Source organism: Procambarus clarkii, chromosome 16 (genome assembly GCF_040958095.1).
Source record: "Procambarus clarkii isolate CNS0578487 chromosome 16, FALCON_Pclarkii_2.0, whole genome shotgun sequence".
Classification (NCBI taxonomy): Eukaryota; Metazoa; Arthropoda; class Malacostraca; order Decapoda; family Cambaridae; genus Procambarus; species Procambarus clarkii.
Genome location: NC_091165.1, coordinates 34,735,024 through 34,753,657, shown reverse-complemented (window position 1 = coordinate 34,753,657; position 18,634 = coordinate 34,735,024). Strand labels below are relative to the sequence as shown.

General features: G+C 49.1%; 1 protein-coding gene across 1 annotated transcript in view; it reads right to left on the bottom strand.

Moving 5' to 3' along the window:
* Nucleotides 1–18,066: 18,066 nt before the first annotated feature.
* Nucleotides 18,067–18,634, bottom strand: part of LOC138365324 (uncharacterized) — a 128,950-nt gene continuing 128,382 nt past the window's right edge. Inside the window, exons 6-7 of the mRNA XM_069325617.1 lie at nt 18,377–18,475; nt 18,067–18,144 (exon numbers count right to left, since the gene is read on the bottom strand). Of these exons, the coding sequence (XP_069181718.1) occupies nt 18,067–18,144; nt 18,377–18,475 (177 nt within the window). The remainder of the gene's footprint in view (nt 18,145–18,376; nt 18,476–18,634) is intronic.

Below are 18,634 nucleotides of genomic sequence, written 5' to 3'. Positions count from 1 at the left end.
TTCTGGCCCGGCCCGGGAGGGAGGAAGGTACCTAGGCGACACAACACGTACAAGGGACACGGCGCTTGGCACAGGCCAGACGCTGGGGGGCATCCCTAAACCTAGGTGGGGGCTCCACGCTCATACATGGAAGGGAAAATACAGACACAACTGTATCTTAGATGTTGAGGAGGGCAAGACGCCCCTGACGGGTCGCTCTGAGACGTTGTCGATAGGAACTGGTGTAGGGTCCATGTTGGGGGCACAGTTGAGCAGGCTAAACTTCTGTGTTTATGTTTTGTAAGTGAAGCAGCTGCATGCATGGTGGGAACAGGGGCCCACCAGACTGCGAGGAAAGCTTATATAAACACTGGCTGTTACGTGCTCAGCTTGGGCGGTTAGACGCATCTCCACAGACCTACGTTTTCTTCCCTCAGAAAACCCACCGCTTTGGGGAAAGCAGTGTTCTTTTAATGTACAGTATAAAATTTATTATGTTTTGTCCTTGTATGAAGGCAGGTATATATCTTTTTGTAATGTATCATATGTCTTGGCAACACAGTTGAGAGGAGCAGGGGGGGGGGGGGGGGGCTTGATAAGTCACAGGTACGGAACGTGTGAGATTCGGGTCAACTTCCTGATAGAATACAGGAAAGCTTGTATTGTGTATTCTCCATTTTTTCCTCTTTATTTTTCTCAATAAATAAATTTGTTTTATATAAAATATGTTACCTCTATTGATGCATGTTAACCTGACCATTCATATTTAAGTTATTCTAATGTTTGCCTTAGCCCAGTCATGTTGCTCATTTAAGTAAGATAATTTTATGTAAATTTACCACTCGTTATGTTGTGGAGGGGGCGAGAGCTGGGGGGGGGGCTCCGACGCCAGTTAGTGTCTGGGAGCGGGCCTTTGTGGCAACTGGTTTGATAAGTTGTGTCTGTTTTATCTTCTGTATCTTGTCTTAGTAGTGCAGTTATCTGGGAGAACTCTTTATTATATTATAATTATTTTAGTGTGCCATTATATTACTTGAGATATATGAGTATATATTATTTGATATATTATATATATATTAATTTTACATGTGTTTATTTTGTAACCTGGTGAAAACATTACTATTTCTTATATGGTGCGTACTGACGAGGCACCCTGGTTGAACGCCTTCTGATACAGGGTTTATCCTCATGTTTCCTTAGACAACAACGTATATTATTGTCCCTGTAGTGAACCAGACGTTACACATATTGTGTGGGCCATGTCCGGGATATTGTTTCCCACATATTAATAAAACTTTGCTAATCTAACCTTGCCTTCCTGGGAACAAGTGTGCTCTAGAAAAAACTTTGTGCAGTATTACATGCCAGTGAACTGCCCTGTGTAACTATCAACCTACGCTTCACGATTTTGGAGGTAAGTCATCATATTTTGTTTGCGCAGTGAAGCCAAGCAAATTTTCAGTGTCGATTCAATTAAGTGTGTAGTGCAGTGCCATTCTGTTTAATTATTTAGGTTAAGTGCTAAGTGTTAATTAACAATGGAGGATCAAGTTGAGTCATTGTTGGCTAATCCTGACTTTGAGGGAATTAAAAGCCTAACAAAGTCTGCCTTAATAAATATGGCAAATAAAGTTAGAATTAACAGCCAACAATAGAATGAATAAGGCACAAATTGTGAGAGTCATAGTGACCCCTCTAGTAGAAAATGGTGAACTAGGAGAAGAATTTCTGAATGAGGTGAGTGAAGAGACAAGTGAGCAGATGGCTTTAAAGCGTCTTGAGGCAGAAACTCAGTTAGAATTTGCTAGAATTGAAGCTCAACAGAGAGAAAGTGAGGCTAAAGAAAGACAGCAACAAAGAGAGATTGAAGCTCAAAAACAACAGAAAATATTAGATCTTGAAGCTCGACAGAGAGAAATTGAGGCACAAAATGCGAGAATGGCAGTTCAGTTGCAATTAGAGGCAACAAAGAAACAACAAGCAGAAGAAGTACTGTACCCATTGTAAGAGAAAAAGCCATGTGATTAATTGTTGACCAGACCACACACTAGAAATTGAAGGGACGACGACGTTTCGGTCCGTCCTGGACCATTCTCAAGTCGATTGTGACAATCGATCGACTTGAGAATGGTCCAGGACGGACCGAAACGTCGTCGTCCCTTCAATTTCAGTGTGTGGTCTGGTCAACATACTTCAGCCACGTTATTGTGACTCATCGCCTGCCATGTGATTAATTCTTGTTTTAGTTTGCACCCTGAGTTACGACCAACTGGTCTCATTTATTGTAGAGGTGTGCAGAATAAATTTACTAATGAACATGTCACTGTAGACCCCAACTGGGTAAAACAGTATTCTCCATATATGTCTTCAGGCATAGTTCTGTGTAAATGGGAGTGGAAGCCAGTGGTTCTTCTTCGTGATACTGGTGCTTCCCAAACATTAATTTCTGCCCGTATACTCTCTAATGTTACAAAGAGAGATACTGGAGAGTCTGTAGTTCTTCAGAGTGTTGCAGGATGTAAAACTGTACCTCTGATAGATGTTAATTTGAGATCCACCATTACCCCAAGTTTATGCACTGTGGGTGTTAGTACACAGTTGCCCATCCCAGGTGTGGATGTTATATTGGGTAATGATGTGGCCATAAATCATGTTGTGGGTGAGATTGATCCCCGTTTGTGTAAACAGCCAGTTGCAGACCATGTTTATTCTGCCTGTGCTGAAGTTAGTTTTATGAATGAACAATCTGTTGTAGTAAATTAGTTTGTCCACCCTACCTGTGCTGATGTCAGTACTATTATTGATCCAGTTGTCAATTCTGATATTACTCAAGTATTTGTTCCAGCAACCAGTACCCCTTCAGAGGAGAAGTGGGATGTGGTTGTTCAAGATTCATGTGTGGCCAACCTAGTAGTTGAGAGTAAGCCTGGTACTATGACCCCGCTTTATTCCAATCCAGTAGATGATTTGGGACAGGACGTCCATGTACCATTGTCATGCCCGCTCACTACGAACGTTGTGCCAGGTGTTGAAAGAAACTTAAAAGCCACGACTCTATTGTATTCTAGCCAAGTGAATGGTTTAGGACAAGATGTCGGGTTGGCAGAAGTTTTCCCGCTCACTCCAAGTTTAGAATCCGTTTTCCAGTTGTCGAGAGTAAGTCTGTTGTGAGGGCCCTGCCTCACCCTAGTCAAGGTGATAGTAATGGGGAGAAGGCCAAACTACCTGTTACTTGCCCGCTTGCTTCAGATCCAGATTCCTTTAGTTTAAGTTGAGTAGAACTGACCCCAAGATTTCAGAGAGAAGGAAGGAGACAGTCTGTACTGTAGTTCCAGTATTGGAGAGTGTGGGAGAGCAGCCAGAGGATCAGCTTCTGTCGAGTAGATGGAGACCCATTGAGCCTCCCTCTGCAGTTGTCTGTGAGGATGTGACCCAACTTGGTAGTGTTATTGACTGTGAACAGACAGTACTCCAAGCAGCTCCAGATGTCATGGGAGGAAATTTTCGTAAATCGTGTATAACCATTAAGGGTGGTAAAGTTTCTTTTAGATCTAAGTTGCAGAGTTTTGTGGACTGTGATTCTTATTCCATGAGAGTAAGTATTTGTCATTGTGTAAATTGAGTCAGTGTGTTTGTAGGATGTTGTTGCAATTTATTGTTATTCCGCAGGAGCCATTCTCCCTTGAAGTAATGGACTGTGGGACATCTTTGTCCAGCCTTGTGGTTGAGCAGAGAGAGTTTACTCAAGTAGGTTGTGCATCCAGTTGTTCTGAGGAAGTGGTGAGTCATACTAGAGCCGTGTCTCTATATTCAGATCCAGGTTATTTTGATGTACGAGTGGTGAACAACATGTATGTTCCATTCCAGTGTTGTGTTGGCTTTCAGAGTCAAATTGGTGTTGCAGGTTTTAATCAGACTTTGGAGCAGATGTTCGAGGCTCCAGGTGTGTGTTTCCAGTTGGGGAACAAGGTTATCTTACCTAGTTGTTTTAATAAGTGTGAAGGGTTACAGATTGTCCTTGGGTGGTTCTTAGGTAATCTGCAGTGCATCTTCAAGATGATAAGACCCTTAAACCTCTTCTTTAATTATTTGTCCCCAGAAGGAAGTCATTTATGGATTGAAATACATGGTGTGGGTTGTCAAGTTTTCAGCATGTTTTTGTTATCTTTTTGGAAGACCAGAATGTTTATGAAGGTGTGGGGTTGTATTCCAGTCCACCATCAGAGGGTGTGAACTTGTGTTTGGAGTTATGATTGAGATATGGTGCACAGGCATAATCCTGTTTTCATTCGCTGATCGTCATGACAGAGTTATGAGGAAATTGATTTACGTGTTCCCTGAGGGTCATCTGAGTTAGTTCGATCAGGTAGTCTTTGCACTAATCTTTGCGGGTTGTATTTGTTGGATTGGAGATAAAAGGTTTGCTAAGTCATTGTGTTATGCTTCTAAAGGTTCTACGAGTGAAGAAGTTTTATATGTAATTGTGAGGTTTAACTCTAATTTCTCTATTTTTAGTATCCATTGGGCGAGGGTATGTGTTCCACAGAGGATCAAGTGTGATGGGAAGCAGATGTCCTTGCCAGGGCATGCCCAGGAGAAGTCCCTAAACCACCTTACATCCAGTCAGCTTCAATTAAGCAGTTCAGCTCCAGAAATAAGGAGTAATCAAAAATGGAATCTGTCTTTGAAAATGCACCAGAAAGAAAATTAATGTGGAAACATGGGACTGATCTCAGATCAATTGTAGAAACAGATGGAAAGATAATTTGCGGTATTGACTTTGTGAAAGCAGTTACATTTATTGACAGTTCTATTCATGAATATAATAATAAAATTGTTGATAGGAGTGTGAAATATGATCTGAAACTAAGTTAAATTAATGAGATAGTAAGTACCCTGGAGACATAAATTTACATACTCCAGAGGAACAAGTGTGGAATTCCTGATATGTATAGACAGTGATGTAGAACAAGATCACACGACTGAATTTCATACATTTCAAGTGTCACACATTTAACTTTCAGAAAAAATACCATTGATCTTCAATCAATTGTATTTTTTTTCTTGGAGGTGGAAGTGTGTTACGTATTCCTATTTAAGGAATAATAACATTAATGTACAATATATAATTTATTATGTTTTGTTCTTGCAAGAAGGCATGTATATATATTTTTGTAATGTATCATATGTCTTGGCAACACAGTTGAGAGGAGCAGGGGGGGGGGGGGGGGCTTGATAAGTCACAGGTACGGAACGTGTGAGATTCGGGTCAACTTCCTGATAGAATACAGGAAAGCTTGTATTGTGTATTCTCCAGTTTTTCTTCTTTATTATTCTCAATAAATAAATTTGTTTTATATAAAATATGTTACCTCTATTGATGCATGTTAACCTGACCATTCATATTTAAGTTATTCTAATGTTTGCCTTAGCCCAGTCATGTTGTTCATTTAAGTAAGATAATTTTATGTAAATTTACCACTCGTTATGCTCTGGAGGGGGCGAGAGCTGGGGGGGGGGGGGCTCCGACGCCAGTTAGTGTCTGGGAGCGGGCCTTTGTGGCAACTGGTTTGATAAGTTGTGTCTGTTTTATCTTCTGTATCTTGTCTTAGTAGTGCAGTTATCTGGGAGAACTCTTTATTATATTATAATTATCTTATAATTATAAGATATATTGTGTGAACCAGACGTAACAGGGCTCACTGCCCTCAGAGTGCAAGGTAGGACTCCCAGAGTGCAAGGTGGGGCTCACTGCTCCCAGAGTGCAAGGTGGGGCTCACTGCTCCCAAAGTGCAAGGTGGCACTCTCAGAGTGCAAGGTGGGACTCCCTGCTCTCAGAGTGCAAGGCGGGGCTCACTGTCCTCAGAGTGCAAGGCGGGGCTCACTGTCCTCAGAGTGCAAGGTGGGGCTCCCAGAGTGCAAAGTGGGGGCTCACTGCCCTCAGAGTGCAAGGTGGAGCTCACTGCTCTCAGAGTGCAAGGTAGGGCTCCCAGAGTGCAAGGTGGGGCTCACTGTCCTCAGAGTGCAAGGTGGGGCTCACTGTCCTCAGAGTGCAAGGTGGGGCTCACTGTTCTCAGAGTGCAAGGTGGGGCTCACTGCCCTCAGAGTGCAAGGTGTGGCTCACTGCCCTCAGAGTGCAAGGTGGGGCTCACTGCCCTCAGAGTGCAAGGTGGGGCTCCCAGAGTGCAAGGTGGGGCTCACTGTCCTCAGAGTGCAAGGTGGGGCTCACTGCCCTCAGAGTGCAAGGTGGGGCTCACTGCCCTCAGAGTGCAAGATGGGACTCCCAGAGTGTAAGGTGGGGCTCACTGTCCTCAGAGTGCAAGGTGGGACTCCCAGAGTGCAAGGTGGGGCTCACTGTCCTCAGAGTAGAAGGTGGGACTCCCAGAGTGCAAGGTGGGGCTCACTGCCCTCAGAGTGCAAGATGGGACTCCCAGAGTGCAAGATGGAACTCCCAGAGGGCAAGGTGGGGCTCACTGCTCCCAGAGTGCAAGGTGGGGACTCCCAGAGTGCAAGGTGGGGCTCACTGCCCTCAGAGTGCAAGGTAGGGGCTCACTGCCTCCAGAGTGCAAGGTAGGGACTCACTGCCTCAGAGTGCAAGGTGGGACTCCCAGAGTGCTAAGGTGGGGCTCACTTGCTCCTCAGAGTGCCAAGGTGGGGCTCATCTGCCCTCAGAGTGCAAGATGGGACTCCCAGAGTGCAAGGTGGGACTCCTCAGAGTGCAAGGTGGGGCTCACTGCTCCTCAGAGTGCAAGGTGGGGCTCACTGCTCCCAGAGTGCAAGGTGGGGCTCACTGCTCCCAGAGTGCAAGGATGGGGCTACACTGCTTCCAGAGTGTAAGGTGGGACTCCCAGAGTGCAAGGTGGGGCTCCCTGCTCTCAGAGTGCAAGGTGGGGCTCACTGCTCCCAGAGTGCAAGGTGGGGCTCACTGCTCTCAGAGTGCAAGGTGGGGCTCACTGCTCCCAGAGTGCAAGGTGGGGCTCACTGCTCCCAGAGTGCAAGGTGGGGCTCACTGCTCCCAGAGTGCCAGGTGGGGCTCAGTGCTCCCAGAGTGCAAGGTGGGGCTCCCTGCTCCCAGAGTGCAAGGTGGGGCTCACTGCTCCCAGACTGCAAGTTGGGGCGCGCTACTCCCAGAGTGCAAGGTGGGGCACACTGCTTCCAAAGTGTAAGGTGTGACTCCCAGAGTGCAAGGTTTGGCTCCCTGCTCCGAGAGTGCAAGGTGAGTCTCACTGCTCCCAGAGTGCAAGGTGGGATTCCCGGAGTGCAAGGTGTGGCTCACTGCCCTCAGAGTGCAAGGTGTGGCTCACTGCCCTCAGAGTGCACGGTGGGGCTCCCAGAGTGCAAGGCGGGGCTCACTGTCCTCAGAGTGCAAGGCGGGGCTCACTGTCCTCAGAGTGCAAGGTGGGGCTCCCAGAGTGCAAGGTGGGGGCTCATTGCCCTCAGAGTGCAAGGTGGAGCTCACTGCCCTCAGAGTGCAAGGTAGGGCTCCCAGAGTGCAAGGTGGGGCTCACTGTCCTCAGAGTGCAAGGTGGGGCTCACTGTCCTCAGAGTGCAAGGTGGGGCTCACTGTCCTCAGAGTGCAAGGTGGGGCTCACTGTTCTCAGAGTGCAAGGTGGGGCTCACTGCCCTCAGAGTGCAAGGTGTGGCTCACTGCCCTCAGAGTGCAAGGTGGGGCTCACTGCCCTCAGAGTGCAAGGTGGGGCTCCCAGAGTGCAAGGTGGGGCTCACTGTCCTCAGAGTGCAAAGTGGGGCTCACTGCCCTCAGAGTGCAAGGTGGGGCTCACTGCCCTCAGAGTGCAAGATGGGACTCCCAGAGTGTAAGGTGGGGCTCACTGTCCTCAGAGTGCAAGGTGGGACTCCCAGAGTGCAAGGTGGGGCTCACTGTCCTCAGAGTAGAAGGTGGGACTCCCAGAGTGCAAGGTGGGGCTCACTGCCCTCAGAGTGCAAGATGGGACTCCCAGAGTGCAAGATGGAACTCCCAGAGGGCAAGGTGGGGCTCACTGCTCCCAGAGTGCAAAGTGGGACTCCCAGAGGGCAAGGTGGGGCTCACTGCTCCCAGAGTGCAAGGTAGGGCTCACTGCTCCCAGAGTGCAAGGTAGGACTCACTGCCTTCAGAGTGCAAGGTGGGACTCCCAGAGTGCTAGGTGGGGCTCGTTGCTCCCAGAGTGCCAGGTGGGGCTCTCTGCCCTCAGAGTGCAAGATGGGACTCCCAGAGTGCAAGGTGGGACTCCCAGAGTGCAAGGTGGGGCTCCCTGCTCCCAGAGTGCAAGGTGGGGCTTACTGCTCCCAGACTGCAAGGTGGGGCGCGCTACTCCCAGAGTGCAAGGTGGGGCACACTGCTTCCAAAGTGTAAGGTGTGACTCCCAGAGTGCAAGGTTTGGCTCCCTGCTCTCAGAGTGCAAGGTGGGGCTCACTGCTCCCAGAGTGCAAGGTGGGGCTCACTGCTCTCAGAGTGCAAGGTGGGGCTCACTGCTCCCAGAGTGCAAAGTGGGGCTCACTGCTCCCAGAGTGCAAGGTGGGGCTCACTGTTCCCAGAGTGCCAGGTGGGGCTCAGTGCTCCCAGAGTGCAAGGTGGGGCTCCCTGCTCCCAGAGTGCAAGGTGGGGCTTACTGCTCCCAGACTGCAAGTTGGGGCGCGCTACTCCCAGAGTGCAAGGTGGGGCACACTGCTTCCAAAGTGTAAGGTGTGACTCCCAGAGTGCAAGGTTTGGCTCCCTGCTCCGAGAGTGCAAGGTGAGTCTCACTGCTCCCAGAGTGCAAGGTGGGATTCCCGGAGTGCAAGGTGTGGCTCACTGCCCTCAGAGTGCAAGGTGTGGCTCACTGCCCTCAGAGTGCATGGTGGGGCTCCCAGAGTGCAAGGCGGGGCTCACTGTCCTCAGAGTGCAAGGCGGGGCTCACTGTCCTCAGAGTGCAAGGTGGGGCTCCCAGAGTGCAAGGTGGGGGCTCATTGCCCTCAGAGTGCAAGGTGGAGCTCACTGCCCTCAGAGTGCAAGGTAGGGCTCCCAGAGTGCAAGGTGGGGCTCACTGTCCTCAGAGTGCAAGGTGGGGCTCACTGTCCTCAGAGTGCAAGGTGGGGCTCACTGTCCTCAGAGTGCAAGGTGGGGCTCACTGTCCTCAGAGTGCAAGGTGGGGCTCACTGTCCTCAGAGTGCAAGGTGGGGCTCACTGTCCTCAGAGTGCAAGGTGGGGCTCCCAGAGTGCAAGGTGGGGCTCACTGTCCTCAGAGTGCAAGGTGGGGCTCACTGCCCTCAGAGTGCAAGGTGGGGCTCACTGCCCTCAGAGTGCAAGGTGGGGCTCACTGCCCTCAGAGTGCCAGGTAGGGCTCCCAGAGTGCAAGGTGGGGCTCCCAGAGTGCAAGGTGGGGCTCACTGTCCTCAGAGTGCAAGGTGGGGCTCACTGCCCTCAGAGTGCAAGGTGGGGCTCACTGCCCTCAGAGTGCAAGGTGAGGCTCACTGCCCTCAGAGTGCAAGGTAGGGCTCCCAGAGTGCAAGGTAGGGCTCCCAGAGTGCAAGGTGGGGCTCACTGTCCTCAGAGTGCAAGGTGGGGCTCACTGTCCTCAGAGTGCAAGGTGGGGCTCACTGCCCTCAGAGTGCAAGGTGGGGCTCACTGCCCTCAGAGTGCAAGATGGGACTCCCAGAGTGTAAGGTGGGGCTCACTGTCCTCAGAGTGCAAGGTGGGACTTCCAGAGTGCAAGGTAGGGCTCACTGCCCTCAGAGTGCAAGGTGGGACTTCCAGAGTGCAAGGTAGGGCTCACTGCCCTCAGAGTGCAAGATGGGACTCCCAGAGTGCAAGGTGGGACTCCCAGAGGGCAAGGTGGGACTCACTGCTCCCAGAGTGCAAGGTGGGACTCCCAGAGGGAAAGGTGGGGCTCACTGCTCCCAGAGTGCAAGGTAGGGCTCACTGCTCCCAGAGTGCAAGGTAAGGCTCACTGCCCTCAGAGTGCACGGTGGGACTCCCAGAGTGCTAGGTGGGGCTCGTTGCTCCCAGAGTGCCAGGTGGGGCTCACTGCCCTCAGAGTGCAAGATGGGACTCCCAGAGTGCAAGGTGGGACTCCCAGAGTGCAAGTTGGTGCTCACAGAGTTCAAAGTGGTGCTCATTGCCCCCAAAGTGCAGGGTGGGGCTCACTGCTCACAGAGTGCAAGGTGGGGCTCACTGCTCACTGAGTGCAAGGTGGGCCTCACTGCTCACTGAGTGCAAGGTGGGGCTCACTGCTCACTGAGTGCAAGGTGGAGCTCCCAAGGATCATTTCGGGGTAATTGTAATAACTAATACCGTAATTCAAATTCATAACTTGGTTTAAATATAACAAGTTATCCATCACATAATAATAATAATAATAATAATAATAATAATAATAATAATAATAATAATAATAATAATAATAATAATAATAATAATAATAATTGACCAGCCTCAAAACAATAGAGTAAATGGTGTAACGATAAATGGCTCTCAACAGGTCGAAATAGTAGTTTTAATCAGTATCATAAACTTATAATGATAATATTCTCATTCAGAAGAGACAGAATGGCATGTGATGGCTTGTACAGGTTAGGGTGGTAGAGATATTGTGTCATAAGGGGTAGCGGGCCCCACACAGCACAGTTCGCTCGCTTGGTCACCGTAGCAGCTGAGGCGTCCGTCCTAGAAGATGGCGGACAGGCAGGTGGATGATGTGGACCCACATAAACTGCACCAGGGCCCCCAAGGCTTCGGTGGAGATGCAGCACCAGGGCCCCCCAAGGCCTCGGGGAAGGTGCAGCACCAGGGACTCCCAAGGCCTCGGTGGAGATGCAGTTCCTGGGGGCCTCGGTGGAGATGCAGTTCCTGGGGGCCTCGGTGGAGATGCAGTTCCTGGGGGCCTCGGTGGAGATGCAGTTCCTGGGGGCCTCGGTGGAGATGCAGTTCCTGGGGGCCTCGGTGGAGATCCAGTTCCTGGGGGCCTCGGTGGAGATGCAGTTCCTGGGGGCCTCGGTGGAGATGCAGTTCCTGGGGGCCTCGGTGGAGATGCAGTTCCTGGGGGCCTCGGTAGAGATGCAGCACCAGGTGAGGGCCAGGTTGTGGCCAGCAGAGGCGGTGCCAGTTGCCTCAGCAAGTGTGAAGACGTCTCTTGTAAGTAGTGAAGATAACTGGCGGGAGGGGGGTAGCAGCACCAGCCTCAGCAACAGGTAGACAAAATAATGGTTGTGGAAGGTGGTGCAAGACTCATGCGAGAGCTTGTAGTTAAGGCAGTGGAGCAGGAGAGGTGCTGCAGGATGTTGCAGGGTGAGGTGGAGGGAGCGTCCTGCAGGAGAGGTGTGGCAGGATACGAACTCTTCTCTACACAGACATATTCTCCTCCATCTCCTGAAACAAAAGATTGACACAATTAGTAGTCTCAGAAACTCACTGTAGGCCAGAGTAGCGCAGGTGTCTGGGAATCACCAGAACACAAGTTCGAGTCACTCCATTGCCTCAAAATAATTTTCAGAAAATTATATTATATATATTATTGCGGTAATCTCCTGCTTCGGCAGTAGATTTTGCTTATTCCTTTACCACCTATTCAACAACTATACATACCACCTATTCAACAACTATATCCGTGCTGTTACGGACTCGTCACCCTTGTCAGAGGGTAGAGTGGCAGTTCCAGCGCCATCTACGAGTCCGCACCCGAACTGCCCGGGAATCGTGCATAATATGGACAATGCCATCTGGTGGTGGCAATCTAAAACCTGTAAATGGCTAGAGATTCCTGCCTTGATCAGCCAGAGGGGTCGTTGTGAGTGACCTCTGGTGAGGTGACGAATCAAGACCAGCACCACCTAGTGTGTGCTACAGAGCACAATCCCTGGTGGAATGCAGACTGTGCTCGGGCTGTCCGCTGTAAGCGTGCAGCCTGGAAGAGACACCTCCGTTGGCAGACGGCCGATTCTTTTCTCTTCTTTTGAAAGGCGAGTGCGGTGGCTCGTACGGCCATCCGTACGACTAAACGTGAATGTTGGGCATCTTATGTCTCCACCATTATGTGAGAAACTCTTCTGCCACAGATCTGGAAGCGTATCGGCAAGATAGCGGGTAAGTTCGTTCCCGATGTTTCACCGGTCCTTCACCTAAGTGGTACTCTTGTGGCGGACCCGTTGCAGGTCGCTACCGAACTGGGTTCCCACTTTTCTTCTGTTAGCTTTGGTCTTCATCTTCTCCAATCTTTCCTTCTTCGTAAACCTGTCCTTGAATCTCGTCCTTTAGATTTCTGCACTCGTCTTCGACTTCCATATAACGATCTCTTCTCTCTCTCTGAACTTTGTTCTGCCCTGCCCCTCTGCGGTTCTACGGCGGCGGGCTCCGATGACATTCATTATGAGATGCTTTGCCATCTCCCTCCGTGCACGTCTCAGTATTTACTGAGTCTGTATAATCGGATCTGGGAGTCGTCATCAGTCTCTGAGGACTAGCTTGCTGCCGTTGTCCTAACTGTATGCAAACCAGGCCGGTCTCTGGGAACATTCCCTAAGGACTTTCGCCCTATTGCTCTCACAAGTTGTGTCTGCAAACTCTTTGAACGTATGGTTAACGTTCGTCTGATGTGGTTCCTGGAACACCATCACCTCCTCTCCTCTTCCAATTTGGTTTGGAGGTCTATATTCGTACTGCTTTTGCTGCGAAGATCTCCGTTGTTGCCGTCCTTTTTGACCTGGAAAAGGCTTACGACACCACTTGGCGATATCATATTCTATCTCAGCTTCATTCTTTTGGCCTTCGTGGTCATCTCCCTCTCTTTCTCTGCAGCTTCCTCTCTCGTCATTCCTTTTGGGTGAGGCTTGGTACCGCTCTCTCTGCATTTCAGCAGAGAGAGCGCTTTTCAGCATCGCTCTGCTTTTCAGCAATACGGTGTGCCCCAGAGAAATGTTTTGAGCACTACTCTTTTTTTTCTGGTTGCCCTCAATGGTCTTCTTTCCTCTCTTCCTTCAAGCGTCTTCTCCGCTCTCTATGTCGATGATCTTACCCTTTGCTATCAGGGTGATGATTTGCCTCTCCTTCAACGCCGGCTTCAACTTAAGATTGATGCCGTTGGGCCACCAATCATGGCTTCAAGCTCTCTACTACTAAGACCTGTGCCATGACTTTAATTCGGAAACGGGTCGTTCTTCGTCCCTCTTTGTCACTTTATGGTCATCCCCTTGAGTACAAAGATTCCACGAAGCTTTTTGGGGTTATTCTTTCACACTTGTTTGTCTTGGTCTCCCCATATCTCTTACCTCCGTGTTGAGTGCTCTAAGGCCCTTACCATCCTTCGGGTATTGTCCCATACTTCTTGGGGAGTGGATAGGCGCACTCTCCTTGCTTGACATTCCTCTCTCGTCCTGTCTAAGCTCGATTATGGTTGCCCTGCTTACTCGTCTGCTTCTCCTTCTACTCTTCGTCGTCTTGATGCTTTGCACCATACTGGGTTGCGCCTCAGTTCTGGTGCCTTTCGTTCGACTTCCGTCCTCAGCTTGTATGTTGACACTGGCTTCCTGTCTCTCCAGGACCGCCATGATCCCTACTGTCTTTGCTATTTTGCGTGGTCCTTGCAACATCCTTTCTCTCGCCTCTATCGTGGTTTAACTTTTACCCTTCCTGCGGTTCCTGTTCCTCTTCACCACCTCCCTCTTTCTGTCCAGTTATCTCGCTTACAGGATTCTCTTTCCGTTCGTATTTCTAATATTTCTCCTTGTGTTGTTCCTTCTTTGCCCCCGTGGAGAGTCCCCCTTCCGCAGTTTTGTACATCCTTGACCCGCATCCCTAAAGCTTTTACCCCTCATACGGTCTAAAACGCCTTTTCCTCGAGCACTTTTCTTCTCACTCCCACTCCGTTTCCGTCATCACCAATGGGTCTAAGTCTGCGGACGGTGTTGGCTACTCTGTTGTTTTTCCCTGATCACACTTATATGTGTCGCTTACCTATGGAGACTAGCATCTTCACAGTGGAGCTTTATGCTATTCTCTATGCTCTTCGTCTCCTGCTCTCTCGTTGTCAGTCTTCCTTTGTAGTTGTTGTTGACTCTCTTCATGCCTCGTGGCTCTCAGGATCCTTTAATCCGGTTCATCCAGTGGTTGTCGAGATCCAGCATTGGCTGTTTATTGTTTACAGTAAATTTAAGTCGGTTGAGTTTTGTTGGGTTCCCAGCCATATTGGTGTCTCTTTAAATGAGCGTGTGGATGCTGCCGCCAGGGAAGTTGTCCGCTCTTGTCCCATCTCTCGTAAAGGTATTCCTTATTCCAGCTTTTACCCGGTTATCCATTCCTCCATCCTTACCCGTTGGCAGGCTTGTTGGTCGTCTGTTACTGGTAACAAACTACGTTCTCTTAAAAGTTGTGTGTCCTCATGGCCGTTCTCCTACCACTGTAACCGGCGATGGGAAACGGCTCTGGTGAGGTTGCGTATTGGCCATACTTGCTTAACTCATGGTCACCTGATGGAGCGCCGCCCTGCTCCTTATTGTCCTAATTGTATTGTCCCTCTTACGGTCATGCATATCCTTGTTGAATGTCCTGACTTCCGGGACGAGCGTGTGTCTTGTTTTCCGACCATCTCCCGCCATCGCTTGTCTCTCGGTAGTATTCTTGGTGACTCTGATACTTTTGATATCGTTCGCCTTATGCATTTCTGTTCTCGTATTGGCATCCTTGGTGATATTTAGCGCCCTCTGATTATTCCGCACATTTAATGGTGCTACATAGCCTACCCGGTTTGGTGCCTTCTTTTTGATAATTACTTACTTACTTACAGAGCACAGTGTCAACTCCCCAGTGGGTTAGTGGTATTTCCTAGTTTCGCCAGTACCGGCTAGGTCATTGATGACGTTTTGTGTCCACAGAGGTGACGTCTGGGGGCAGCAGTACTGGAGACAGCAGTTCATCTTGGGCAGTCCAGAGTCCCCCTACATGGTCCTGGAAACGACCAAGTAAGCCACCGCCGATGAAGCAGTGTGGTAGTTGCTAGTGCTTTAAAGTGTTGAAAGGATCGGCGTACCTTTGGGACTGAAGATAGGAAGTGCCTGTTGAGTAGTGCTGCTAGCTGGTCTCTAGAGACTGCTGCCAGGGGATCGTTACCCCTGTATTGGTTTGTGACCTCGCTCAGCGTGTGGCTGAGGTACTCTGCCAGCGAGTAGCTGGAGAGCAGTCATTGTGGTACAGGGACCTCATGACAATGTCAGTGGGCTGGCCCGCAGATAGGTCAACTCGCCAGTGTTCTTGCCAGTACGGTTGGATACGCTACTGGACAGTGAAGAAATACTGGGGATTGATGAACTCTGCATGTGAGCACGTTTGATATCCTGAGCGAAAGGAATTGTACATAGGTGTAGAAATAGCCTATCTGTTCTTTATATATTATTTATGGTGACGGTGTACATATATATACTTAACGGTGGTGGAAAGATATTTAATACATTGACGAAAGGAACCGTGTTTTGTTCATCCCCTCCCTTTTTTATGCACTTACATAGCCACTTTCTTGAAAGTGTACTACCGACTTGGAGTTCGGATACTATCATTTTGGTTCAACCACCGAAGAACCCGGTTGCAACCCATAGTGACCGTAACACGTGCTCAGAAGCCTGTGTCTAGACAAGACACTACCCCCCCCCCTCCTCTCCACCCTCTATCACCAGAGATATCTGCGACACCTGCTGTCTGGGGCCAACTCCACTCGCCGGTCGACTAGCTGAACCACTTGTATAAGACTGCCAGCGATAGTTACCTGCACATCAGCGTCATCTACACTAAGCCTGGCTGCATATATAAGCAGCTCCCCTCCGGCCAGACCTTTGCCTTTTTTTTTTTGGACAAATAGTGCACAGACCGAAGCATCTATGGTACCTGCACCATGTTGCACAGGGTCAAGGTTCGCCTCCGAGAGGACCTCATTCTCACTACGGCTGAGATCTTAGAAAAGGTCTCAACCATAGGAAATGTCTCACCGGCTGACATCGTGGAGACCAGAGAAGGTGTTCACTTTCTCTTCTCCATCGACAATGACCTGGATAAGCTATTCGCCGCCTCCACCACGACCACCCTGCTAGACGCCGGCCTCACCCTCACTCCTTCATGACGCTATCTGGCGGACAGGACTGTGTTTGCCAGACACATAAGCGCATGGATCTCCGACCGCAACGACGACGAAATCCTCACCAGCATCAATTCCCTGAACCCGACACTGACCGCGGTAGTGGCCAAGATCAGCACCAACTCCAACAACGCCCGCAGACCCACACTGAAAGTGACCTTCAGCACGGTCATCGCAGCGACCCACGCCAAAGAACACGGCCTTAAGTGCGTCGGAATTACGATTCCACCTGCCCACATGACCAAGGAACAATACACGGAGTTCTGCCAGTGCTTCAAGTGCTACCGGTACTCCCACTACACCAATAAGTGCACCGTGCAAGTGCAGAAATGTAGTATCTGCACCCAGGAGCATCACTACACAGCCTGCACATCCTCCCACCGACGATGCCTACTCTGCAATGGCCGGCACACTGCAGTTTCACCTCACTGTCTCCACAGGTGGGAGACAGTGGAAGAAGAAATAAACAAGATAATGGCAAGCACCACCTCAACTCACCAAGCCAAACCGACTATGTCTGCTTTCCCGGCCTTGCTCGAAAACACTGGGGAAGCTGCTGCAGTTACCACCAACAACACCCTCCTACCAGTACTTCTACACCTCACCGACAAATTGGCAAGCAGTGACGTCAACCTATACGTCCACAAAATCAACAGGCTGCTCACCGCAAATGGACTTCCGACGGTGACGGTACCAGGCGACCTTCTCCGAGCTCCTCCTCCTGCAGCCGGCCCAGCATCCGACCCCGCAACAGGACCCACAACCAGTCCGGTAACAGGGACGCCACCCATCCTGGCTACCCCTGCCAACGAATACACCACATCCAAAGACGACAACGGACCACTCGGAACTCCCACAACCAACACCAAGAGGCTCTCCAGAGCCGCCACCGACGTCGACGAGTACGGCCTTGCGACCGACGACGAAGACGACGACGAAAACAAAAATACTTGCCCTGTGCTGTTCATTCCGCCCAGCAAGTTCAATGGCAACGCACACACCAGACGAAAATTGGCCCACAGATGTAATAAGTTAATTAGCCAGAACAAATACCTGCATCCCAGGTATTTCACGCCTACACCTATGAACACTTACACTGATCTCACAATACTGAGAAAAGAATACCACGACCCAGAATTTCACCACAAATTCCCAGACGGACAAATGCAATTCCTCAAAAAGGACAACGATCCTGATGGTACCAAACTACCGACGTTGCTCTGCTCAGATATAAAGCGTCGCCTTGCACATTAAACTGCAACCTGGCGACTAAGCCTCCTGCGAGCGACCATGAAGATCCCATCTATCCACAGATCCCAAGTACCAACTATTGGTACTGGTAAGGGCTCCAAGTGACCTCCACTTATGGGCTATTCATGCCCGTGCCCCCTTTTGGGTGGCTTAATCTTTATCAATTGGCCAGACCTTAGAATACTCTCAGTGCTCTCAGCAGTAACATCTACCGTAGCCTTCCCATGAAACCGTAGATGTGTACAACTTTTTGTATATTGTATAATTTGCACCTTTCTTTTGCCATTAACATAACTGTCACATGTCTATATTTCTTTTGCATTTTGTATTGTGACATCGCCAAGTAGAATATGGGAATTGTTTTTTGTTGTTGAAGTCATTTATGTTATATTAAGTATTACAAGTTTTTCATTCTTTGGACATTACCCGCAGCTCTCACACCGTAAAGAAGTCAGAAGTAGTTTTATTTACTTTGTTTTACTCTTTTATTTAATGCGATTGGCATTACACCAGCCAGAATAGCCACTACTCTCTTCTTTAACTTTTACCTCACAATATATATATATATATACATATATATATATATATATATATATATATATATATATATATATATATATATATATATATATATATATATATATATATATATATTGAGCAGGTGTTCTCTAATACACATGGCATTAAACACAACAGTATAGGTAACACAGTTGAGCTTTTTAAGTCGAGGTAAGTCTTTGGTTTTTTATTATAAAAAGTTGTCTTTCCCCAGACGGGAGGAAGAGTCCAAGACTCCATCTTCGGTCAGTTCTTGGACACTGACAATCTCCAAGAGAATCACAACTTTCAATTATCCATTGCAATCACCAACTTATAACTTTTAAAAATGGATCCTGTAGTACAGTGGACCACATGCTCCATGTGGTTCGATCGCCGGACGGGGCGAACTAAATGGTTGGGTACGTTAATTGTGAGAGACGTTAATTGGTGATTAAGTGCTGTCTGGAGATTAATTATAGGTAATCAGTTGTTCTTGTGACGATGAGTTGTGTACTTACTTGGTCGAGGTTGCCGTTAAGAAGGTAGCTGAGCCTCCTCAAGATGCTGTCACGTGATCTGAGCCAAGATGACCCGCCAGACTTCTTAGACAGCTGGTTCTATGGGGGGTAGAACATGACCTGGTTAATACGTGTATCTACACTGATGGTGGTGGTGGTTGGTATGATGGTGGTGTTGGTTGGTATGATGATGGTGGTGGTTGGTATGATGGTGGGGGTGGTGGTTAGTATGATGGTGGTGGTGGTTGGTATGATGAT